Source organism: Copadichromis virginalis, linkage group LG7, assembly GCF_057382275.1.
Source record: "Copadichromis virginalis isolate Kocher_CV1m ecotype Utaka linkage group LG7, C_Virginalis_male_GT1.1, whole genome shotgun sequence".
Classification (NCBI taxonomy): Eukaryota; Metazoa; Chordata; class Actinopteri; order Cichliformes; family Cichlidae; genus Copadichromis; species Copadichromis virginalis.
In genome coordinates this window covers 25,280,929-25,307,020 of record NC_140624.1, presented here as the reverse complement: position 1 = coordinate 25,307,020, position 26,092 = coordinate 25,280,929, and the positions used below count along the sequence as shown (strand labels likewise).

At 39.4% G+C, this 26,092-nt stretch overlaps 1 protein-coding gene across 1 annotated transcript in view; it reads right to left on the bottom strand.

Annotated features, from left to right (window-relative positions):
• Positions 1-25,664, bottom strand: part of cftr (CF transmembrane conductance regulator) — a 42,286-nt gene extending 16,622 nt beyond the window's left edge. Inside the window, exons 1-13 of the mRNA XM_085462674.1 lie at positions 25,284-25,664; positions 24,567-24,677; positions 21,912-22,029; positions 19,293-19,508; positions 18,659-18,748; positions 14,465-14,628; positions 13,088-13,213; positions 12,553-12,799; positions 11,501-11,593; positions 8,195-8,371; positions 7,535-7,726; positions 851-945; positions 113-199 (exon numbers count right to left, since the gene is read on the bottom strand). Coding sequence (XP_085318800.1) covers positions 113-199; positions 851-945; positions 7,535-7,726; positions 8,195-8,371; positions 11,501-11,593; positions 12,553-12,799; positions 13,088-13,213; positions 14,465-14,628; positions 18,659-18,748; positions 19,293-19,508; positions 21,912-22,029; positions 24,567-24,677; positions 25,284-25,336 — 1,769 coding nt within the window. The 5' untranslated portion in view covers positions 25,337-25,664. The remainder of the gene's footprint in view (positions 1-112; positions 200-850; positions 946-7,534; positions 7,727-8,194; positions 8,372-11,500; positions 11,594-12,552; positions 12,800-13,087; positions 13,214-14,464; positions 14,629-18,658; positions 18,749-19,292; positions 19,509-21,911; positions 22,030-24,566; positions 24,678-25,283) is intronic.
• Between the last annotated feature and the right edge of the window lie 428 nt (positions 25,665-26,092).

Sequence of the window (26,092 nt, the reverse complement as noted above, 5' to 3'; positions counted from 1 at the left end):
CAGAAAAGAGCATTTTCAGAGACACCAAGTGTTAACCTTGACTTTGAGGTCAATTTTTAGCCTAATCACCCCGACCTCCTCTACATGAAAGACTCTCTGTTATCACACGCACTTTTCAAAGATCTCTTTTTCTGTAGCGATGTCCAGGTGGGTGAAAGGCGCATCCAGGAGGTAGAGGTCTGCATCTTTATACACAGCCCTGAGAGAGAAACACACATATTAGGTCACAGATAACAAGGAAGGTAAAGAAAATGTTCCAATTTGCTTTAAAAAAAACAAAAAAGCAAACAAACAAAATTAGAGAAAGTATAAGATGCAGAAAGGCAAAGAAGAGAAGCTGGAATATATCAGTCACAGTGAATAGCTATGTTGATAGCAGAAGTTAAAAAAGTCAAGGAGTGGCTGCAAATTAACGTTAGCACACTAAACCAATAAATAATGCAGGGGAACATGAGAGTTTCTGGCTGATCCACAGAGATTTAAAAAAGCAATAAAGCTCGGGCTGTAAAAGCCACAGAAACCATAAAAAGCAGACAGCAACACACACATGAGTGATCTGTGATCCTGAGCAGCTTCTGATTAAGTACACTGATATTTATTCTTTTTGCTGGACACATATACTGTAGCTAGAGGGTTATTTTAATGTCCTTAATGTTTTATGATATTTCTTTTATGTAACCTGTTGCTATGGAAGTGCTACAGCGATGATGTAGAATTTACAGAAGAAACACACAAGTTGATACAAAAAAAGAACCAAAATCCTAACTAATGAGCAAAGGTAGTCTGTGCTGACAGACAAACAAGAGTGAATGAGGCCTGCTGACAGATGCTCAGGTGTGACAGAAACTACCTGGCAAGGCAGAGACGAGCTCTTTGACCACCACTGAGGGTCCCCCCTCCATCGATAAGATACGTCTTGTCTTTCTCGGGGAGCAAAGCGAAGTCCTGGAGAGGAAAACAGGGAAAGAGTGGGTATAACACATTAGACTGGCACATAAATACCTCAACTTCCTTGTTTTTATCCTCTGGATTTTTCATTTTTATGTACCGTTATCTTTACTCTTAACTCAAGATCTGTGGACCAAATTCAGCCCTTCTTAAATTTGAATCCAGTCCTTTTATTAGTTTAGGTTCTCAACAAATTTTGGCCTCCTAGATGCAGCTGTGGTCTGCACTGCAACACCACCAAACCAAAGAGACAAGTGCACAGTCACTGCACACACCTGCGAGCTTACACGCTAACCAACACAGAACGGCACAGCAGGCAATTTCAAAAGGTGGAAGACTCAGAACTTCTTTACCAAGCATCTCTTTGCAAGGTGATCTCTGTGTTCAAAGAACATCATCTGTGTTGTGATTTTGGAAAACTAGAAAATCAATTTTAACTTTTTATTCAAATGTCCTACCCAAAGTTTCGGTTGTAAATTTTAGGCCTACTACACAGGCTATATACAAGAACATAATGGAAAGATGTATTATTTACCTTTGTTATTTTTGGCATTAGTAAAAATACCCATACTCGCATTACTTGTCACTTGCTCATTAGTCACAGGCTGTTACAAAAGTGTTACAAGAAATGAAAGCCTGTGAAAAAAATGTTTCTGTCTGGCCATTGATGCCATCCACTCGGTTAAACTGTTTGACACCCTTGTTGTAAAGAGGGCAGAAAATGAAGTGGACGATCTTCTTCATAAAGAAGCTCATTGATTTCATGGAGCAGTGATGGCCTCATGCCTGCTCACTGAATGAATGGGCAACAATGAAACATGTCCAAGAATAAAGAAAAAAGAACAAATGCAGTCCTCAAAGTGATTATAGCTCATTTTCAAAGTTATCCTGTCTATATGCTCTCATGGGCATTTTCAAAAATCTAACTAAACAAAAGCACAAAGCATAGATGGCACATGAACACTGTCACGTAGACATATGGCAGCCAGTGATTATGAAACAGTTACAGCAACAGGAATGAAGTGACAGCACAAGTTTATCATCATTCAAACTTCCTACCTTTTAAATAGCTTCCTCTGTCTGGATAGGAGTGTATAAAGGACCAAGTTAACAAATTGTTTAACAGCTTTGTAAAATAAAGCAGTTAAATAGTAACAACAATAACAAAACAGAACAAAAAAAACAACAATTAGAAATAGAAAAAAGCCTCACCTTTGACTATCAAAAAACTCTTGTAGCTAAAATTTCATTTCATTTCATTTCATTTCATTTTTATTTATTTCACACTTGGTACTACAAATCAAACAAAACAACCACATCTTCTGTCAACAAAACACAACAACCATGTGTGAAAAGGAGCAGGAAGAAGAAAATATTCTTATTAAACCCTGCCCCCTATCTACCATCGAACTTATATCACCGGTGGGCACCAAAAATCAGGAACAAACTAATATTGACATTTCTCTCCGGTCGAATCCCAAACCAACATCACATTCATTCGCATTCTTCATACTGAGTTATCGTTTTAAACATATAACACTTTTTAAAACATTGTAAATTTATACAATTCTTTAAATTATAATGAAGTGAATTCCACAGTCTTATACCCCTAACCGTTGTGCTCATTAATCTTTGTGTAGTCCTGGCTAACTGATGTTTAAAATAAAATTTCCTTCTATTCTCTTCTCCCCTTGAACACATCAAAAATACTCTTTGTAACTTAAAAGGCAAAATATTATTTTTAGCCTTAAACATAATTAATAATGTCCGTAATTTCACTAAATCTCCTAATTTTAATAATTTTGATTCTATAAATAATTTGTTTGTATGTTCTCTATATTTAACATTATGAATTATTCGTATAACTTTCTTCTGTAATAGGTTTAAAGGTTTTATGGTATTCTCATATGTATTCCCCCAAACTTCAACACAATAGTTGATATATGAAAAAAACAAAGAAAAATATAAAATACGCATTGTTTTATAATTTAATAAATCTCTTATACTACCCAAAATATAAATACTTTTGACCATTTTCTTTCTAATATGTTCAATATGAGATTTCCATGTCAAATTCTCATCCACTATTACACCCAAAAAACGAAATTCAGTAACTCTTTCAATCAATTCTTCCTCTATAAACATAATGACTTTATCCTCCTTTACACGATTGCCAAATATCATATATTTCGTTTTTGTCAGATTCAAAGATAATTTATTTACATCAAACCATTTTTTTATTCTTAACATCTCAGAAGTCATAATTTCAACCAAGTCTTTCAAATTCTCTCCAGAGCAATAAAAATTTGTGTCATCTGCAAATAAAATCGAATTTAACCTTTTAGATACGTCACAAATATCATTAATATATAAATTAAAGAGTTTAGGTCCCAAAATAGAACCTTGAGGAACACCACATACAATCTTCAGTCTTTCAGAAGTATTGCCAAAATAATAAACATATTGCAACCTATTCTCTAAATAACTCATTAACCAATTCAATGCTACTCCTCTCACTCCATAGTTATACAATTTAGAAATCAAAATAGAATGTTGTATCGTATCAAAAGCTTTTTTTAAATCAACAAATACTCCCACTGTGTATTTATTATTATGTGTTGCAGATGAAATATCTTCAATAAAAGTCAACAACGCTAATGCCGTTGACCTATTTTTACGAAATCCAAATTGGTTTTCATGTATTAGTTGATATTTTTCAATAAAACTATCAAGTCTTTGTGCAAAGAGTTTTTCTATCAATTTTGAAAACTGTGATAAAAGAGACACTGGCCTATAATTGTTAAAACTATGCTTATCTCCTGATTTATATAATGGTATTACTTTTGCCACTTTCATTCTGTCAGGGAATACTCCTGACTGTAGCGAAAGATTAAAAATATAACAAAGAGGAGTACTTATACAATCTATTGTCTTTTTAATTATGACCATGTCTATACCATCACAATCAGTAGATTTTTTATTTTTACAATTTTTTACGATTGCTACTATTTCTTTTATGGTAGTATCGGCTAAGAATATGGAATTAACCATTCTATTATCACCTATCCAGGCTTCCTCATCTCCTGGATCATCATTTTTCCTGATTAGATTTGCTAAAGTAGGTCCAACATTTACAAAAAAAGAATTGAATTCGTTTGCTACTTCGGTCTTATCTTTAACAACTTGATTATTATTAATAAAATAATTAGGCCGAACTATGGGTGTGTTCTTATTACCCAATACCTCTTTAAAAATATTCCAAATGCCCTTAATATTATTTTTGTTTTCCTGAAACAAAATGGCTTTACAGTGGGAAGAAATCAAACATTTGACACATCTCCTCAAATACAAAATAAAGGCAGAGTTTTTCTATTGTGTATCAGCCACGAGATGTGACTCCGCAGTCAATAAATATGATGGTCCCACACACGGCATGAGCTTCTCGACTGATTTCAGTAAAAGTTGTAGTTTTTTTATTTTATGTAGTTTATATTTTGCACATTGCTTTAGCCAAGGCTAATGTGTCACGCTAAAAGTCTAACTGATCAGTTTAGCACAGCTTGAAATGACTTTTTCAGTGAAAGAAGGAATCAGTTTTCAGTGTCTGGAGCATCAGCCTTTGTGCATTTAATTATTGTTCAGGGTCAGATCTGTCCTGCTGCTTCTGCACTGGTCCAAGACAGTTAATGTTTCCATATGGAGTAGTATAGGTATAGTATAGTATAGTAGCATATCAGGGTCTTATTTTATTAACTTCTGGCATTGCATTGAGACAACTTTCAGAAAAATGAAATTTGATGGAAGTTATTTTTGTGTGTTCTACTACCTGGTGTTCCTTCCAGCTGATGCCATGGATATATTCAACAAATCAGAAAGCAAAATCACACCAAACCTTTGAGTAATGTATGTTCAAAAACTGACACTTCTAAGTTGTGTTTGTGTGGGGTTTTTTTGTTTGTTTTTTTTAAATCTCACTGCCTCAGATCCAATGCTCGTCCATCCAGCTTGTTGTGAGCTGAAAGGCTTGTATTGCATCCCAGTGACATAATGTGAGATTTCCACAGTAACAGAGGAGACATTATTCTGCTGGAGGTCCGTCACTCAACACTGAGGCTTTATGAGAGAGTACATGTGTCAGAGTTAGAGACAAGCATAGAGTTTGCAAGTATGCAAGTATTTGTGTTTGTGGGACACATAATTGGTGTAAATGTGGACTGGTGAAACCTGAGCCATCGCGATGCCCTGCAGTGGCTCCACACAGGCAGCTTAGCAGAGAGAATCAGATCACTGACTAAGAAAAGACTTAAAAAAAAAAAAAAGCTGGCAAAGATTTCACTCTGCTGAAAACAGATTTTTTTAGTATGTAGTCACATTTTCAATCCAGTAATGCTGCCATACTTTCAGTGACTCAGCTTGTGATATGTTTACAGTAGGGTGAACAGATCTCAGCATACTAAATATGGACAAACACATCATTTTAATTTTAATTTAAAAATAAACTGTTATCAGAGTGTCATGTAGCATGTACAGGTGAAAGCTTATTTTTATATATTGGTGATTCAATACAATAAGGAAAAAAGTTGTCTGAAATTTGTTCTTGGTCTCGTGCAATTGTTTGTTTATACTCCCATATTCTCTTTTTGTATTTTTCTTAGCTTATCTCCTTCCTATTAAGAGTTTTGGGGGTTTAGCTTGGCTGTATGCGCAGATTGGCACCATATCTAAAAATTTTAATCCAATGACGACACACATGTCACCTCACACCACACACTTCCCTCCCTGTGCGAAGCTGACAAATTACTCAAGCAAACCATTTTCTCAGAATATACTGCCATTTTCAGTTCAGTTTTACTTTTATAGTGCCTTATTTTCTTTATACTTGTGTTTATGGTACTCTCCTTCACATTTGACAAAACAAGCTTGTGATTTCTGGGAATTTGTAACTTTCCCTGATGGGTTTGGCATTAGACAAGATAATCTTCTCCTGACTATGGTTAAAAAGCCTTCACTTGATATACATTGTGTAAAAACCAGAGTTTAGAAATGTGCATGTTCAGCAGAATCAGCCAAAAATTAGGGACATTGTCTCAAGATTTGGAAAAGGGGGACAAGTAATAAAAATGCTGTGCAGTCCCACATAAAGAGGGATATCTTGTCACCTGAGTTCATTGACAGTTTACTTCTTCTCCTCTGAGAACAGCAGTCTGGTCAGTTCTTCTTATTTACCAGTAAGAAGCTATCTTAGTGGTTAAAAAGTATCAAAATATCAAGACACTGTCAAATTGTTGCTACATGCCAACAACTATTATCATCCATATTCTGAGAAAGCTCTGAATAGTATGCACCTCTGGTCAGCTTCCAGTGTGGCTGCCATTTTTAGGAAGTCCCATTATGGCCACTTGTTTGCTTGTAATTTCACTATGAACTTCAAACATGTGGCAATAGCTGGATCTGCAGCTTGACGCTGAGGTTTTAGTGCAAGAGTCCAAAGTTTTCAAGCCTGAAGGTGTAGTCACGACAGGACTATCATGACAATATCCTCACTTTGCAAACGTTTGTCACTTGATCCACAGACAGACCCGTGCTTGTGTTATGCCAAAGAGACAACTGAATGTAAAAGTGAAACTGCTGACTTCTCAGTCCATCTACATTTCCACTCAGCCATGGCCATGACCTCTGGGCAGTGGCCTAAACAATGAAACTCTCCCTTATGCTAATTCCAAACAAAGAAATATTTTTAAAACAGAAATTTTCTGCTGTAATTTAAAAAAAGAAAAAAAATACACATTCATTTGAGCAGGTTTTTGAAAATATCTTCACCCACATGAAAACAAGCACACAAAAACACTGCAAAAAAAGAAAAAAGGAGCCAAAGCAACAGGTGGCAAAATAACCCTAACTACAAAAAATCCCAACCAATCAGAACACAAAGAACCACAACACAATGCGCAGCCTGACATTAAGAGAGGAGATAAAGGTGCTCCAAGACAAAACCTTTGTTTTCCAGAATGGAGATTTTTTTTTTCTTTTCAGTGGCTACAAACATATTTCACGTGTCAAAACACAGAGGAAAAAGCTACGTTTACCAAATTACCATAAACATGTGGGCATTCCATTTGATCTCTCCAGTCAGAATTTTTTTAAATCCCAGTTGGAATTTTTTACTGGAATGGCCTCTAAAGGTGGAAAGCCAGAGTAGCCCCACCAACTCTGATTTAATTATATAATTATCCAAGATAGCAGTAGCACACGTAGCATTGGTAATTTGTACTGCCACAGCTGTGCATTTGTAACTAACTAAATAAGCCATTAGCAGAGCACTGGCCAGGCTGTACCCATGAACTTGCTGCTTTAAAAAAACACAACAAAACTGAAAACCCGGCACTTGGGTGCACTGCTAGTAATGCATGAACTGCACATGTTACTTTGTGGTTTTTTGCAACAAGTACCAGGTTATCTGTATTCTGCATGAACAGCTACAGCCACCATGACTGAACAAGACAAATACAATTCCATGTTTGCAAAACAAAAGACACAAAGAAAAAGCAGCGAAAGAGAATGAAAGGAATGAAAGGAATAAAGGTACCTCTTCCAGCTGGCAGGCCTGAATAACAGAATTGTAGCGGTATTCATCATAGGTCAGGCCAAACAGGATGTTGTCACGAATCGTCCCTGGCATAATCCAAGAAGTCTGGGGTGAGAAGGAAATGCGACCACTGTGTCTAATTTTACCCTCTGTTGGCACCAGTTCTCCCAGAATCATCATGAGCAGGGAACTCTGAAGGAAACAGGAGAGCATGGTCACACTTTATTCTTCTTCATCTAACTGTGTTCTCAACTCAAGGAATATGGAGTGAGTCATCATGTTTCTTTCATTGCTCAAGGGAAACTGGCATTTATTGCATGTAATTATTTATGAGCCAATATTAAGCTATTATGACAGTGAAGGTTGCAAATAAACTTGCCTTATTCAATTTGTTGCATTATTGTTACATTATTCATTTACTATTGTTTCAAACGTGTGTTGCCAAGTTGCACAGTAGCTTCTTAAGGACAGATAGATTATGCACAAGAACACATCTAATACGGCTGAGGGGTGTTTCTTCCATCTCTTCTTTAATTTGCATTTATTGTCCATTAAATTAAAATTATTTACCAACATCAATATATTGACAAAAAGCAGAAAGACATATCGGTCAGACTCCAGTGACTCCCTAACCAGAATTTAATTTGACTGAAATCCTACCTTTCCTGAGCCAGTGGATCCAGCCACAGCGAGCATCTGGCCTTTGTCGAGGTGCAGGCTGATGTTTCTGAGCACAGGGGTGACATAGAGATTGGTGAAGAATAGCCCGGGGTCACCGTTCAGGTGTCCATTTGCTTTGCTCTCCTGCTGGATCTTCTCAAACAACTCACCGATACGCTGTAAAGGAGTTCATAGGCAGTTACTAAACATGATATCGGTATGTGGCAAAAGATTGTTTATCATTTACTTTCTGCATATTAAGATTTCTTAAACAATTTAATACAAAAGAGTTCATTTTCTACACTTTAAGGTGACTTTCATAATCAAACATCTCCTTTTAATGTATTATAGTGAATCATGTGACACTTTCATTTACAAGACTCTGTGTACCTGCACACGGCATGCATGTTTCTGTTTTTCATTTTGTTGATAAAACTGCTTGCTTCAAGGCTGAGTGACTGTGTCCATCATGCTGTGCTCTCAGGCAGTGACACTAGAATAAACTACTGCTTTTAAGATTAGGGTTAAAACTTTCCTTTTTGCTAAAGCATACAGTTAGGCTGGATCAGGTGACCCTGAATCCTCCCTTAGTTATGCTGCAGTAGGCATAGGCTGCTGGGGGATTCCCATGATGCATTGAGTTTTTCCTTTTCAGTCACCTTTTTCACTCACTATGTGTTAATAGACCTCTCTGCATTGAATCGCACTTGTTATTAATCTCTGTCTCTTCCACAGCATGTCTTCTATCCTGTTTTCCTTCTCTCACCCCAACTGGTCGGAGCAGATGGCTCCGCCCCTCCCTCAGCCTGGTTCTGCCGGAGGTTTCTTCCTGTTAAAAGGGAGTTTTTCCTTCCCACTGTCGCCAAAGTTCTTGCTCATAGGGGGTCATATGATTGTTGGGTTTTTCTCTGTAGGTATTATTGTAGGGTCTGCCTTACAATATAAACCACCTTGAGGAGACTGTTGTTTTGATTTGGCGCTTTATAAATAACATTGAATTGAATTACTGTGAGGAATTTGATTGTCCAAGGACAGAAGAAGACTCCCAGGGTCTCACAATGGCCTTATATCACCTCATCGGTCTTTACGTCTGTAAAGATTAATGGGCGACGCCTCTCACTGCTAGAAGAGGGGAACTCTGCTCGACTGCCTGGCTTAATCATTGACCTCTGTGACATTTTATGGGTCACCGTACCTCTAATGCCAGTTTGCGCTCTGCTTATATAGGTTTGTCTGTGTGATTCTCATTCTAATGAGGTGATGTGCACCCTGCCAGCAGTAAAGAAAGGCAACACCCATTCCATTCAACTGCGAATGGCACATTCCAGGAAGAGGTGAAAGCCGGGGGAGAATCTGATTTGATCTCATCAAGAGTTCAGAGTTGTGTTTCCAGCAAAGTTTCCAGTATAGTGACAACACCTGGATAATTAATTAGGCAAAGTGACATGGGAAAAAACCCCAGCTCGATGTTCTTTTTCTCACGGTATTGCATGGTCAATGAATCACACCTGTTAGATTAAGTTTACTGTCTGAGCTTATAGATAAGATTATACTGCTGTCTCCCAGCAATGGTGAGGAATTAACTATTACACCTGGAATTACTGTAGGGGCTGTCAAAATTTGACTTCTTCAAACATGCGATTGTCCCAATCTTGTATTAACACACAGATAAGAGTCAATGTATTACAGCTTGACTGATGATGTTTGGGACTAGTAGTGACTGTTGACATCTGACTCAGATAATGATATATTTGGATTTACCCACCTCCTTCTAAACACACACACACACACACACACACACACACACACACACACACACACACACACACACACACAGAGCAGTACATCACAAAAAGCAGAATACTGGACACCTGTACCAACATATCAATTACATTTTATTTCTAAGCCAACTAAAAAACAGATCTTTGATGTTTCTGTCCAAAACTTCTTTATACTTATCATCTTATCATCACCACTGAACGACACAGGAAATCATTCCTGCCTGTGGCCATCTCCCTGTACAATGCATCCACTTAACACACTGTTTGCTACTACAACTACACATGTTTCTTTTCCAAATATTTATTTATAAGTGACTATGTATGTATGTATGTATATATATGTATATATTGTACTATTCTTAGTTAGCGTATTGTCTGTCTTGTCTTAATGTTGGTTTAAAATGGAGCACTGTAACAAAAAATAATTTCCCCCAGGGATCAATAAAGTATTCTGATTCTGATTCTGATTACTTATACATTCAGCTCAACCAGCCTTCCAGAGCCAGTTTCTGCCAAAGATCTCTGTTAAAAAGGAATTCTTCTTCTTTACTGTAACCAGCTGCTTTGCTCCCTAATTAAACTCAATGCATTACCCTTGCAATTAGAAAATGACTGTATATTGCTTTTGTGGGATGGTTCAAGGAGAAAGCCTTTTATGTCTGAGAAGAACACGACAGCACTGCTTCAGTTTGCAAAGTTGTGTTGAACAAACCATGAGATTGGAACAAAGTCCTTAGAACATACAGGACCAAAGTAGAGATATTTGGCCATAATGTTTTGCGCAATGCGTGGAGAAAACCAAAAATAGTATATCAGCACAAACATTCACAGAAAGTGTTAGCACAGGGGAAAGGGGTTGATTTGGGTTTAGTTTGCAGCCATGAGACCGGAGCCCCTTGCAGTCATTGAGTTGACTGTGAACTCTTCTGTATACCGAAGTGTTGCAGAGTCAAATGTCAGAACAGTAGATCAGTCCAGGTAAAGCTCTGAGTCCAAAATCTCAATGAACTGTGGCAATATTGTAAAAGAGGGTAGGCCAAAATTTCCCCAGAATGATATAAACTGACAAACCTATATAGACATATATTTTAGTACTTGGAGCTATTGTCGTTAACAGGACAATTTGGCAAACAGCAAACTGGTTTTTGCCCATTTTGTTTTTGATCTTCTTTTATTCCACCTTCTTTTCAAGGGTAAAGAATAACTGGTTTGTTGAACAGAAGTTTAACATGGCTTCACTCAACTCAAATTCCCTCCACAGTCACCAAACCTCAGTGCAACAGAGCTGTGATCAAATCATGGATGTGCAACCAGTAATGGTGAAATGGCAGGTGAGCGCATGTCATAATATACAATTTATTTATATAACATGATGACAATGATGCCATAATCCAGATACTCCTGATTGTGTGTATTATGTTACGGTTAAATGTCTCACATCAGACAAGTGTGTTGATTCTGCCTTTGCAGTAAGTAGCAGAAGCATTCACTTTCTTTTAGGCTCAACAAATGGACGTAAACAGACCTCATCCCAGGATGCGGACACATTGACCAACTCCAGTTCTGAGGTGGTGAGGTTATACTCCAGTCCACTGTATTCTTCCTTCATCAGGAAATCCTGAAGAGAAAAAAATACATTTAAATTATAAAATGCATTTAACTTATACAGAGTTTTTCTGTTATAGGCGTATAAAGACTGAAAAATTCTGGATTCATTATGCTGATGATTGTTAGCAAAGTTATTGTCACGGTACTGGGCCATGAGGCCCAGGGTTTAACTTCTAATGCATATTTTTGTATCCACATGTGTAGTTTAACGCATCTAGTTGTTTTCTAGTTTACAGTTTAGTCCTTGGTTTCTTAGTCCCTTTTGTCATCTCTCCCTGGTCCGTGTGTCTAGCTGTCATGTTTCATGTCTCTGGTTAGGTTAAGTTCATGTTCTATCTCCATGTCTATGTCTCTGTGTTTCCTGTTTTATTTTGAAAGAGTATGGTGTTCTTTGCTCATTGTAGTTAGTGTTACTCTCCCCTGTATTGCCATTATGTTTCACTCTAGTCAGCTGTGTTCTCGTGTGTCTCCACACACCTCATGTGTGTATTTAAGTCCTCAGTCTTCCTTTGTTCGTCGCCGCGTCGTCTGTTCAACTTCCCCCATGTTACGCCAGGTTTCAGGACTCTGTCCTGGTCATGTCCATGTTGCTTACGTGTATGCATTTCATAGTTCTTTGTTGTTCCAGCACAGAGTCCTGTTCATAGTAATCTCCGTCATATGCATCGTTGTCACCCTGTCTTCGCTTTCCCTGCTGTCTGAGTTAAGTGTCAGTTCTTAGTTTTCCCAGTTCAGCTTCTAGTTTAGTTTTGCCTCTGTGCTTTCTGTTGTTTGCCACGTTAATCAGCCCAAATAAAGGCTCGCTTTTCGTTTCAAGTTCAGTACTGTCTCCTCGTCTATGTCTGCACCTGGAACCTCACACTCCCACACACGGTCCACCCGCCGCAGACCGTGACAGTTATAACATGTGTAGGATCATTAAAAGCATTTGGATGACAAGCATCTATCTCACCACATCTCTCAACCTACCTCAATCTTGTGGAGTAGTGTCATTGTGTCGTACCACATCTGGAGGGAACCTGGAAACTGGCGGGTCAGTGTCATTCTTAACACCATGAAGTAGGAGGCTGTGGTGAAAATTCGACGCAGGATGATGCCTTTACTGAGTGCATATGGTATAATCGCTGAGAGGATAACAAAGATGGCAGAGAAGAAGTATGACGCGCTGTGGAAGTAACGGAGAGATCCAATCTTTCTCGTCAGTGTCATCTCATCCCTGCGGAGGAAAGTGAAAATGGAAGAAAGAACAAAGGGTTTTCATCAAAAAAGGGAACTATACACAAAAATATATGTTCTAACCTAACTAACACATTAGATTACTAACAGTAGGATGCTCGAATTACTTTAGCAAATTTCATTATGGTAAAAAAAAAAAACCTGACAAAGTGTTACAGTTAGCTTCAAATGGCACAATTTAACCTTGTTTTCTCAATAATAAAAAAGCTGTTGTGAGAGTTATTCTCTGTGTGTGGCAGGATGTGTTTTATATGTGGTGGTGTCTTACTGCCTGATGTTCTTGATGATATTTTCCATCACTTCCTCCCAGCCGTACGCCTTCACAGAGTGAATGTTCTCTATAATCTCTGTGGTGAGAGCTAGGCGGCGGCTAGTCATAGGCGCTCTGTTCGCCCTGTTCAAAGGAGAAAGTTTTACCAGAACACCAACACAATTTTATAGCAAGGAGCATCAGAGGATCCACCTATGCATGCATGAACATTCTCAAGTTTCTGTTTATATATGGACCTGTGCCATTTTTGTTGTTTCTGGACAGTGTTAGTGTTCACATTTGGAAAACTACTGAGAGTATAAAAGTTTTATTCACTGCTAACCAGCTATAAACAGCTACTCAATTCTCATTTCCCTCATTTTCCCTACTGGCAGTCTCCCTAGGCAGGCTACGTTATGGCTTTAAGAGAATATCCAACTCCACTGTCTTGGACCACAACTAGTGAGGGTAGTTCTTGTTCTGAGAACCAAAGCGAACTGGAGAGCCACTCAAACCAGAACATTCAGCAAGTGAAGAACTAATTCATGCATTGCTATTTTGAGCTTACCAAGTCTGTGGAACATAACACAGACTACAGTTACCAGCTACTGTCCAAGTTGATGGAGTTGAAGTTCATTTGTAGGATGAGACTCTTTATAGTGGGAGGTGATTAAGATTCCATCTATCCAATTTGTTCCACTTACTAAATTCAGGGTGGCTGGAGTGAGAGGCGGGGTATAACTTGGACTGTAGGAGGAAGCCCCACTACATGGGAGAGAACCCACACAGACGTGGGGCGGAAATGCCAGATTTTACTCCAGGACCTTCTTACCTTAAGCTGTCAGGCAACAATGCTACCCACAGCACCAATGTGTTGCCCACTGATTAATATTACTGCAGTACTTGTTACAAACTACCAGAGATAAAATATCTGGAGAGTAGAGTGGCTGTAGTTCAGGAGGTAGAACAGGTCATCTATTAATCTAAGGGATGCTAGTCTGATCCTCGGCTTGGGCAAGATACCAACCCCACGCTGCTCTCTGATGCATCCATCAGAATATACATGTGTGCTAATGTTAGACAGATAGCACTTAGGTAGAACAAATGCTAATGTGAATGAGGCAAGTTATGTAAAGTACTTTGAGTACTCAGAGTAGAAAAGCACTGTATAAGAACCAGTCCATTTACCATAAATTGAACTGTGACTTGTTCAAGAACGCTAGCATGCCTGCTTTTGTGGCACACAGCTCTACTGCTACAAAGTGAAACTAATATTTTTAATATTTGGAGAGAAAAACACACATTGCAAGACAGAAGACACAAATACAAGTGTATATTGATATGTAATAGGGTAGATGTCCAATACTAAAAGTGTGTCTGGTTGTGCTTTACTACCGATGAGGTGCCATCTTGGTGGAGAGCCAGGCCTGGACGATGCCCATCAGAGTCAGTGCTGCAAGGCCACAGAAGCCGTTCACCTCAATCAGCTCCCAGACCAGACCCACACACAATATACACTGCAGAGGGGTGATCCATATAAAATGTGCCAGACCCAAACTCTGTACACACAAAGTACACAGAAATTAAATTAGTGTACATGTAAGATGACAATGTGACGATACAAAAGGGCTATTTTACAATTGATCAGTGCGCGCGCGCGTGTGTGTGTGTTTACCAAACAATCATTGCTTTAAAAAAATGGTATCTGACAGGTTAACTGAGGGCTATAACTAGGATCAACATAATAACAGAAAGCTAGCAAAAACAGAAACAGTGTTTTTGTACAAAGAGGAAAGTTGACCACACTACGGGACAATAAAGCATATCGCTTAATGTTATGAAATAGTATTTGAGAAAGAGGTCCACTGAAAATTACATAAATAAAGGTTCAATCAGTACACATGCACAATCAATATTACATTGTGATATATAGTCTTTTAGATGGTTCCCTGGAAAGACTTTATTGCGCATTATTAAAATGTTAATAATTTATGACTGAATTGAATCCAAGCTGACTGAAGGAGTGAATACACAGTTCTCAATAAACACTGCGGATATGGAATAACTAGTCAATTTTCATAAGTGACTTTGCCAATTTCAGACACTTTCATATTGGAAATACTCAGAGTGGTTTTGGTGAAGGAGCTTCCTAGATACTGTGTGCAGGAGGCAACACAAATGAAGGCACTGGAATACTGGCGGTGTAATTCACGCATCAGTGCAATCCAAAATCACACAGGGAACTGGTAGGTTCAAGACCACATGATGTCCAATCATTCTGATGGGACCGGATTCTCACATGTAAGGCAAGTCCTAAAAACATTGAATCCATCTAATCTATTAATCTCAGCTCTCACTTTACTTGGGTCCTTTCATCCACTCAGCTGCAACTTTCATCTTGTTATTCCACACTCATGTAAGAACTACTACACAAGGTACCACTGTACCACCTTTACACAAGCCACATTCGAGCCAGGTGATAATTGTTCCAACGCAGGTTGCATAGTGTTTCCACATTCAACACCTCAGTGAGAGCCAAGACAAACATGCATACATAATCATGAGTTTCCAACACTGATGCGCAGGTAATACTTGCTTATGTACTAACACTACACTGTATATAGTAATGCACTGTTCTTTTGTCCTCTGTATGGATAACACAGTTAGTGTTGCCTAATAAAACACATTCACTGAAGTCAGTGACGATGTGAATTCTTGTTCCCCTTATCCTGGCAGAGACAACTCCTCCCATCTTCTTCTGAATGGAAAACTACTGTATTATTTCTATGAATAATCTCACATTTCATTCACTTTTCAACAGAGTTGTATTAACTTAAAATTTTCATGCCCCACTGGTTTCTAGCACATTTTTTTTTTATTTGTGTGAGGATGTTCTAATTAAAACACTATCTTCTTCTTCTTTCAGGTCCTCCCTTCAGAGAACACCACAGCAGATCATCTGCCTCCTGCCTCCATCTCACCCTATCGCTCTTCTGTCACACCAACCCTCTGCATGTTCTCCTTCACTACATCCATGAATCTTCTCTAAGGTATTCCTCCTTTTCACCAGCCGGGCTGCTCCATTATGAGCATTCTTTGTCCAATATATCCACCATCCCTCATCTGCACATGTCCAAAAATCTCAATCCTGCCTAACACTAACTTTGTCTCCAACATGCTTAACCTGAGCTGTCCCTCTGATATAATCACTTACCTGTTACCTGGTCATCCTGGTCTCTCCCAGTGATAATCCAGTTCTGCCTCCTGTTATTTTGTTTCGTTTTGTTAGTGCTATCCTCTCCAAACCATACATCATAGCAGGTCTCACTACCATCTTGTAAACCTTACCTTTCACTCTTGCTGCTATACTGGTATCACACATCACCCTTGACACTCATCTCCATCTACTCCACCCTCCCTGCACCCTCTTCTTCATCTCTCTTGTGCAATGTTCACTGTTTTAGATGGCTGACTCCAGGTATTTAAACTCATATACCTTTGCTACCTCTTCTCCTTACAGCTTCACAGTTTCACCTGTCTTCTTGTCATTCACACACATGTATTCTGTCTTGCTTCAACTGAATTCCATTCCTCTTCTCTCTAGAGCATACCTCCACCTCTCCAGGCTCTTTTCCACCTGTTCCCTACTCTCACTACAGATAACAATGTCAACTGCAAACATCATAATCTATAGACACTCAGTTGTGACTTCATCTGTCATCTCGTCATCACCTCTGAAGCAAGAAAGGGATCCGGCATGGTTACAAATATAATCCTACGTCCACTTTGAACCTATCTATAACTCCTACCGCACATCTCATCACTATCACAATTTTAGCACCAACTTCACAAACCTTTCTGCCTCTCTGGTCTTCCTCATGCAGGACCACAGCCCCTCCTTTTTTAGCACCCTACCATATGCTTTCTCTAAATCTACAAAGACACAGTGCAACGCTTTCTCCAATCATCAAGACTCTCAAAGCAAACATCCCTGTAATCTATCTTTAACAACTCTTTCTCTTATCTTCATAATATGTCTTATCAGCCTTATCTCTCTATAGTTGTTACAGCTCAACACATAACCCTTGTTCTTCAGTACCAGTACACCCCATTCCTTAGGCATCCTCTCATTCCAAGTTTGTGTTAAACAGTCCAATGCCCTCTCTAATGGAGACCACCTCCACAGTTATGTCATCTGAACCTTTTCACTCATGTCTTTACAGTTTTACATTTCACCCTCACTAATCATCTGCACTTCCTGAATCACTAACTGTCCTCCATCTGTCTTTCTCTCTCATTTTCTTTATTCATCAGCGTCTCACAGTGCTCCTTCCATCTACTCAGCACACTCTCTTCACTTGTTAGTACATTTATATTTCTATTCTTAATCATTCTATCCTGCTGCACATCCTTTCCAGCTCAATCACTGTCGATCACTCCCATCTTTCACTTTTTGCTGTTTGCCAAGCCCCCCAGTACTCCTGACTACTTTCTTCATCTCCCTAACTATCCCACGTTTTTCTTTGCTAGTATCTTCCTTTGAATAATTTCCTGCACTTTCTTATTCTAGACACCAAACAGCCTTTTGGCAGTTTCTCCCAGCACTACAGCTGTACACTTCTTTCTACATTTCACTTCTTCACTTTCTTCTTTCTTCATTTCACCATGTAATCCTCTCTCTTTTTAATTTCCAAAGTCATTGTACAGCAGGGGTGTCCAACTCCAGTCCTCAATAGCTACTGTCCTGCAGCTTTTAGATGCATCCTTGTTCCGACACACCTGAATCACATGGATGGCTTGTTATCAGGTAATCCAATCATTTGATTCAGCTGTGTTGGAGTAGGGTTGCATGTAAAAGCTGCAGGACAGTAGCTCTCGAGGACTGGAGTTGGACACCCCTGTTCTATAGACTACCATCACCTTTCAGTCCGCTTTCTTTTTTGGATTACACCTTCTATATCGAATATAGTCCACCTATTTGTTACCCTACCCTCGTCCTTGAAGTACATGTTCACTTGTTCCCTCAGGACCTTCTTGCTGTGAGGCAACAATGCTAACCACTGCGGCACAATCTTCGCAGGAGTTCTTCCTTCAAGATCCATTTCACATCTTGTCTACACCATAGCAGAACATTTTGAATCCACCTCCATTCCTCCTGCCTTTGCTTCCCTTCCACCTGGTCTCCTGCATACCTTCCAGTTACAGTGCATGTTTAGAGTCCCTACTCTCACCTCCACACTTCTACCTTTCTTTCTCTTTCGCTGTCTCCTAACACAGCTTCATTAATTCCTCCTCCTTTGTCTTCAGCCAATAGTAGCACAGTTTCCACTAGCAACCTATTTGCTATCAGCATTGGAGGCAGTTGTTGTAAACCCGTGACCCAGCTGATCTGGTATGGGAATCTGAAATTTTTCTGAAATGTGTGGGGTTTTTTATATTGTTGTTTTCCAAGCTAAAGCCCTGTGTATTATTTCATAAGAAAGTCAATAATAATGATAATAATAGAATTTCGAAACAAAGTACAACTTCTGGCTGATTCTGACAAACAATCAGCTTTTGCCCTTGAAAAAAAGGTCCAAGGTTTCTCACCTCATCCAGCTTGTTGAGATTTGCAGACATCAAACTAACAAGCTGACCAGTGCTGATCTTATCCAAGACTCTGCTGGACAGCTTCAGGGTCTGAAAATGTCAAAGGTCAGAGGTCAGCTGGAACACAAAAAGAGAAAGTGAGTAAAAAGTGGAAGTCTGTGACACACGGCTATGCTTTGACACCTGGCTGACATGCCCCTCACAGCAACCTGTGGACAGTCAAGGAAGTGCCTCTCTGGGAAAGCTCAGTCATACATGACAAACAAGGTGGAAGCTGGTCTTCAAAATATTACTAGGAAAACATAAAATCTAAGAAATGCAAAGGCCTTATCGGATGGGTTGCTTTGTTCTGATAGCAGATTGTTACAGCAGTGACTAAAAGTAACAAGTATTCAATTCAGGTGTTATCAGCAGCTCAGTGCTACTGGCTGCAAGGATTTACACTTGCACTACACAACACTTCAGGAACAAACGCTATACGTTTTACTCTAGTTTTGTTGCAAATGAAAAATGCATTGAAATCTTTGAAATCTTAATATCATTGTTCAAGGTTAAAAATACAGTTTAGAAATAGTTAAAAAGTTTATAAAGGTTGGAAAATAGTTTCTAATCATAGATAATGTTCTTCACTTACCTTCTTGTAAATAAGGCTAAAAAGTGCGATGCGGATCTGCATGCCAAGGTGATGCAGGCCAAAGATGGCAGGCTGCAACAGAAGGAAGCGGGCAGTGAAGAGGAGGCAAAGGCCCAGGGACAGGTAGAGTCCCTGACTTCTCTCTGGAGCATGGAACGGGTCAAAGGAAGCAATGATGCGACCTGAAATCTGAGGTTGCACTGTCTTGGAAGCCTCCTGCACAAAAACCATGGGACAATAAAGAGAAAACAATAACACCTCCTCGTGGCAAAGCAAATGTATTTGGCACGATAGTGCATTCAGATCATGATTCTTGCTAAAGCTGCTGGAGAGGACAGTAAATGATGAAAATGAATAACCAATGGTTTTGTAGTTGTAGTTAGTTCATCACTAGAGAATCAGCTTTCCTCGTGCCCTTGGAAGATTGTTAAGTATATTTTATCACCCCTGTTACAGGCATGGTAAGTTTATGAGCAATATACTCCTAAGTACATTTTAATAATGAGGACTTCTTTGTTATTCTGGTATGAATGTGGGAATAAATAAATGCAAATACAAAGAAAAATTGATCAGTTTCAGTATCAACTGCCATTTCAAATATGGGTATTTTAGGAAAGTGCATATTCCAATAATTTTTAATGTTGAGAACATGACATAAAGTAAAAACAAACAAACAAACACTAAAACTAAAAGAAAATGTCACCTTAAAAAAAAAAGAAAATGCGGTTACATAATAGCAAATTCACGTCTGGATCTGGAATCAGCCAGGATCATTAGCCAAGATTCCAAGCATGTCCAGATAAACATTTTTCTGCCAAAAATCTAATAGCCTTAAACGACCAGAAAACTATGCTGGCTTCCACTTCAATGTGTTTTCGGAGCCTCTCTGTTTACCTAGTGTCTCCTCAAAATCCACCAGGCATTCTTGCCATCTTGACAACCAGCAACAACTGCACTAACTTACACAATGGCTGCTGTCTGGAGCTTCCCATAAGCCTGGGACAGTGAGCTGGTTTGTGACACCATGGTGTGACATGCTTGTGATGTTTGTGCGTCATTGCACAATAGCTTTATTGGGGTGTGCCAGCAGGACACCATAGTTAACAGGTACCACACACACATGCAGGTACAGCATTAACGAACTGCTACATAATTACAGCCAGGCATACAGTCGAGCCAGGTCGAGTATGCAGTAGGTGTAACACAATAATTACATTAAAGAACATTTACCTGCTATTTTAACATGGGTGTAATTAAACAGGATGGATAAAGACTGTTTAATGTTCAGTCTAACTGGGTTGCATTCTCACACACAACTCTACTTGGTCATATAGAGAAATGGTTATTTATGTCCTGACTTAAAGACTCTACCTGAGCGTTATAGTCATCACCATATTGGTGTTTTGAAAGCACAATCAATGGGTGGATGTGACCAATGTGCAATGTGTGCTCATATGGCAATGTCAGTTCTTGCTTTATCGTCCTTTGTGACTCTACATGCAGCTATAACTGAATTTCATATGGTACTCAATAGCACTTGAAACTAGTGATTAAGACCACAAAATTATCAGAAAAGAATTAACTGAAGTCAAAAATCAAATGAGCACTAGGGGCTCTTTTTCCATCTACTTTATTATAATCTGATGTCTTTCATAACTAATGTAGCTGCCCCCTCCTCGTCCTACCATAATGATGTTCGACTGAGCTGTAGAACAGTGTAACAATAATTATTTTTGCATTTGAACATGAAATTTTGAAGTCAAAGTTTAAAGAATTAATTTTGTTTATGTTAATGGGTACATTTGCTAAAAAGACAGGTTAATAACACCTTCTAATCTCCAGCCTTTATCATATTTAAAAACTCAGAAAGACAGGTGAAGGTTTTACATCCCAATCCATTCATCCATCTTCTTCTGCTTTATCCGGGGTCGCGGGGGCAGCAGCCTAAGCAGAGAAGCCCAAACCTCCCTCTCCCCAGCCACTTCCTCTAGCTTATCCGGGGGAACACCGAGGCGTTCCCAGGCCAGCCGAGAGATATAAATTCTCCAGCATGTCCTGGGTCTGCCTCCTCCCAGTGGGACATGCCCGGAACACCTCACTCAGGAGGCGCCCAGGAGGCATCCTTGTCAGATGCCCAAACCACCTCGACTGGCTCCTTTCGATATGGAGGAGCAGCAGCTCTACTCTGAGCCCCTCCCAGATGGCCAAACTTCTCACCCTATCTCTAAGGGAGAGGCCAGCCACCCTTCGGAGGAAGCTCACTTCCGCCGCTTGTATCCGCGATCTCGTTCTTTCGGTCACTACCCACAGCTCGTGGCCATAGGTGAGGGTAGGGACGTAGATCGACTGGTAAATTGAGAGCTTCGCTTTTACGCTCAGCTCTCTCTTCCCAATCCGTGCTTTCAGAAGCCAGAGATCATGTGACCAGGACTTTATTTGCTTTCTGCAGTAAGTGTTTAAAAAAAAAATCTAAATTTGAATCTGCTTTATCTACAAGATAAAACCAACATGATCAAGTTATAATAATGATGGGTTTGAATCTGCAAGCGGGACTGAGCATCACAATTCCCAGTTAGAGATGCTGGATGTGCTTCCTGCAGGACAGACTGAAATACTCACCCCAAGGTAGAGGAGGACACCAAAGCAGGCGAAAGGCCAAAAGAAGCAGCGGGCCAGTGCTCTCAGCAGCTTTGGCTTTCTCTTGGCTGTGGCTGACACCACCTCCCTGTCCCATTCTCTGCAGGGAGGAAAGAGTTATATTGTAACACAGTTAAAATGCAGTGAAGAAGGCAGAATGGGAGAAACACACAACACCAGACAAATACCAGAAGGGTTTGGCTCTGGCTCTTCTATCTGTCTGCTACTACTTTGGCTGTGTACCAGCCAGAGTTTAATGGTCTGTTCCACAACTTCAGCTGGTGATTAATTCACAGAATAAAAACCTGTTGCCATTTATTTAGGAATATAATTTTTGTGAATGAATTTTGTACCTTTTAGATGTTGGGAATTTGAGTCTAGTTTTCTAGGAACTTCTACAAGTATTGTTAGGAATTACTTAGTGTAAGTTTGTTATAACTCTATTAATTTCCCACAACTGCCTGGCAGGCAAGTACAGCTTTAGAGAGTAGCTGCATTGTTCTGTGAGGGGAAATTTATAGCTGCGGTGATGTGGCCAACCAGCAGCAGTAAGTGTATGTGTGTATGTGTGTGTGTGTATGTGTATGTGGGGTGGGGGTGGGGGGGGTGGGGGGGGGGGGGACGACAATTGAGGAAGAAAGTGATTACAAAAAACATAAGGGGATTGAAGATTTACCTTTCATATTGAATTAGTCTCAATTTGTACAGGGAGAGATCCTTGCATTTTCAATTTCAGTGAGTCATGCAAAATGTCTAGGTGGCCATGTGTTACCTATTGACTGCCAAGCAGAGATATACAACTCTGGGCCACAAACAGGAAAACTGTGGGGATGGGGGTGGAAGGGATGGGGATATCCCAGCTGTCATAAGGTGAAATTCACTGTACACCCTGTACAGATCACCAGTCTATCACAGGATTAACCTATAATATTCCTGCAGGCACAGGGAGCATGTGCAAACTCCGCAGATACAGTAGTGAATCAAAAGTGCTAACCACTGTACTGTAATATGGATAAGATAGACGTGACAAGATTTTGAAACTGAACGCTTCCTAGCTTCTGGTTGCTGTCTGCTTGCAGTCTGAGTACCACTGAATAATCAAGGTTCTGCAGGCTTTGGTTTCATGCTCCGTATGGAGTGTAAAAGAAGAGCTTCATTTGCCACAATGCATTCTTAAACTCTAAAATTTTACTAGCTTGTTTCTAATGCATACATATATACCAAACAGAAAGTCTTGGTTCAGATGGTTTCAATAAAAGCTTCAAAATATTGTCTGTTGTCTGCAGAGGCCAAATCATTATAGATTACGGGTTTCTAGATTTGCTTTGATAGCAATCTTCTTACCTAGTATGTTATTTATTTACTGCAACATAGATATATCTAAAATAAAAACATCACTATGTTTATGATATCAACATTTAAAATGATTAAAATGTAATTAAAAACGCAGATTCGCGTGCGTGTATGTGTTGTCTTTACCAGACTTCATTCCAGCTCCTGCTAGATAATAACTGTCATGCCAAGAAAGCTCAAAGACTTGAGTTGAATTGGGGGTGATAAAAGAGGCTGACGGCACACAGCATGCTTTAATGGAAGGTAAAGTTCACGTTCCCAGAAGTCCTCACTGTTTGCCTGATTAGAATAATGAAAGCAAAATCACCCACCACTGCTCATTTATCACCCTGGTGGGACTGGGCCCTTTCTAAAGGTCGACTTTATAAAACCCGTGTACACTGACCAGCCTTTTGGCCACATTTAGCGTGACGACAGCCCCACAAAGAGGCAAGACTACGTGGAACACTGCTGTGGTTTTTAGGCAAGGTTTAAAAAACATAAGAGTATTTAACTTTTGGGATTTAACTTTTGGGAAATGACTTGTCAAAGATGTGCCACCAGCTTATATCTGCAAGAACGGGAAAAGATTAAAAAGGGATCAAAGGAAGAAAGTAACAAAATAACAAAAACGAAAAATTCAGAAAGCCCTTGTGCTGCTAGCATTGGGCTTAACAGGATACATTTAAATTAATTTATTATAAAAAATTGCAATCATTATCCAACTTTTTATTGAACAAAATAAATGTAAGACAAAGATAGAAACAGACAAAGAGAGAAACAGAAATAAATCAGAGAGAGTGCAAGACAGATGCAAAAAAAGAGGGTCACGTCTGTCCATCATCTTTGGTCTGGCTGTTTGTTGGCACACACAGGTTTGCTTTATGTCAAGCCTTGTTTAAATGCCAGCCCTTATTGTGAAAAAAGAAAGGACTCATACCCTGCTACTGTAAACATGAGTAAAGAACATGCGTGAAAAACATCAAAGCCGCATATTTCTAGGTTTCAGAATGTCTACAAGTTCCACTTACCTGGATTTCGTTACTGTGCATGCTACAATCAGCACATACCTAGACATTTTCTCTACATGTTTTAATAAAGTCTGGATGAAGTTCAGTTAATGATTTTATTAGTTTCAGAGAATACCTTACAACCAGTTCCCCAAAAACAGGCTTCAACTCAGTGAGTTTAAAGGGGAGATCATTATTAATTTTGTTATTACTAATCTTGTAAGGAAAGACTAAAAAAAAAAAAAGTGTTCAATTGTTCTAATAATGCACAATTACTCGGCCAGGATGTACAAACCTTTCAAGTCTCTCAGAGAGGTTGTCTGCCAGATCAAAGGAGGGAGCCTTGTACACATCTGACAGATCCAACTTCTTTCTGAAGCCCTTCCTTAACAGTGGTGTTACCCACCTGCACACACACACACACATTTGTAATTAATCTTTTTAAATTACATGGAAATATAATTGTTTCTTCGTGGCTAGATGATAAGCCTTTGGTTTCATAGTCAGACTAATGACAGAGTACTGACAGAAATATTTGCTAGTATCTGTGAATGAATCACAGGGTGTCTCGTCCAGATACACCATGTAGGTTTTAGGATTATTTGTCTGTTTGGGATCTCTAATTGGAGTAAGTGGGGCGTCGGCGCCACTTTATTAGGCTACAATATTAACAAAGAAAGAACCATTTAATCCATACAAAAAAGTGAATTATGACAATTCCTAGCACGTTACACAAATTTTAAATCATCAGTAGCTTAAGTGCAACTGCCAACGCTTTCTAGAACATACTACATCGGAGCACAACTCTGTATTTTACGCACGTGATTTCTGCAGATGTGTGAAGAAAAACGCGTCTCACTTACCAACTGAATAGAACCCTGCAGTAATTGCCTTTTGACATTTCTTTATTTACTTTACACCGTATAACTTTAATTTCACTTTACAACAGACACGCTGCGTGTGCACCTGGCCCTGGACCTGGAGCCAAGGCTGTACACCAAACATTTCTTACCAGAAGAAAAATTTGGAGAAGAAGTTCGCATCTTCTACTGGTGACTTCTGCATTCTAAGAGCGCCGCCAGTTTGAGTTCCCTGCACCTGAGTGTCCCCCGCGTGGCTCCGAGGGGATGCTCGTCCGCTTTACTCTCCACTTCGTATCTGCCCTGAATGTATCGTCGCTATGCAGTCGTCTTGGTGTCCCAAAAGGGTGGAAAAAAACAAAAAACTGTACCTCTTCTGTCACTTTGCGCGCTTCCCTAGGTTTTTTTTTATTATTATTATTCCTCCACTTGCTAAAACTCAATGTCTTCTTGTGCGTTTTCCTAGTTTTATTTTCTGCTGCAAGTCACAGTCCGCTTCGACTACCTTCCTTTCACTCACTCTCTCTCTTTTATCTCCCTCTCACTCTGTGACAGGGAGAGGACAGTCTATCCTTTATGGGCTCGCCAACAACCGAAACGTCATTTCCACGCCGACTGGCTTCAGGGTAATATTGTGGCACCAAACTCAAGAGGCACAAGTTAGTTGATCAGAAAAGATGTGGGAGGTGACCGGAGTGCAGAACTCACAAAATGTGAATTATCCTGACTTCAATTACACTCAGTTAAAAGGTAATTTGGAGAGAAAAGAAGAGTAGAAATAACAAACAGTTAGGGTTTTAACGTGAAAACCTAACATTTAAACGTCTTGTTGAAGCATAAATAACATAATAAAAACCGCCGAATGAACAGGTTTTACAGTCAGGTTAGTCCTGCTGCTGCAGGTCTACCAAGCTGCCTCTGATAGTCAAGCTGTGGCATTTTATTTAATAGCTGGTACAGT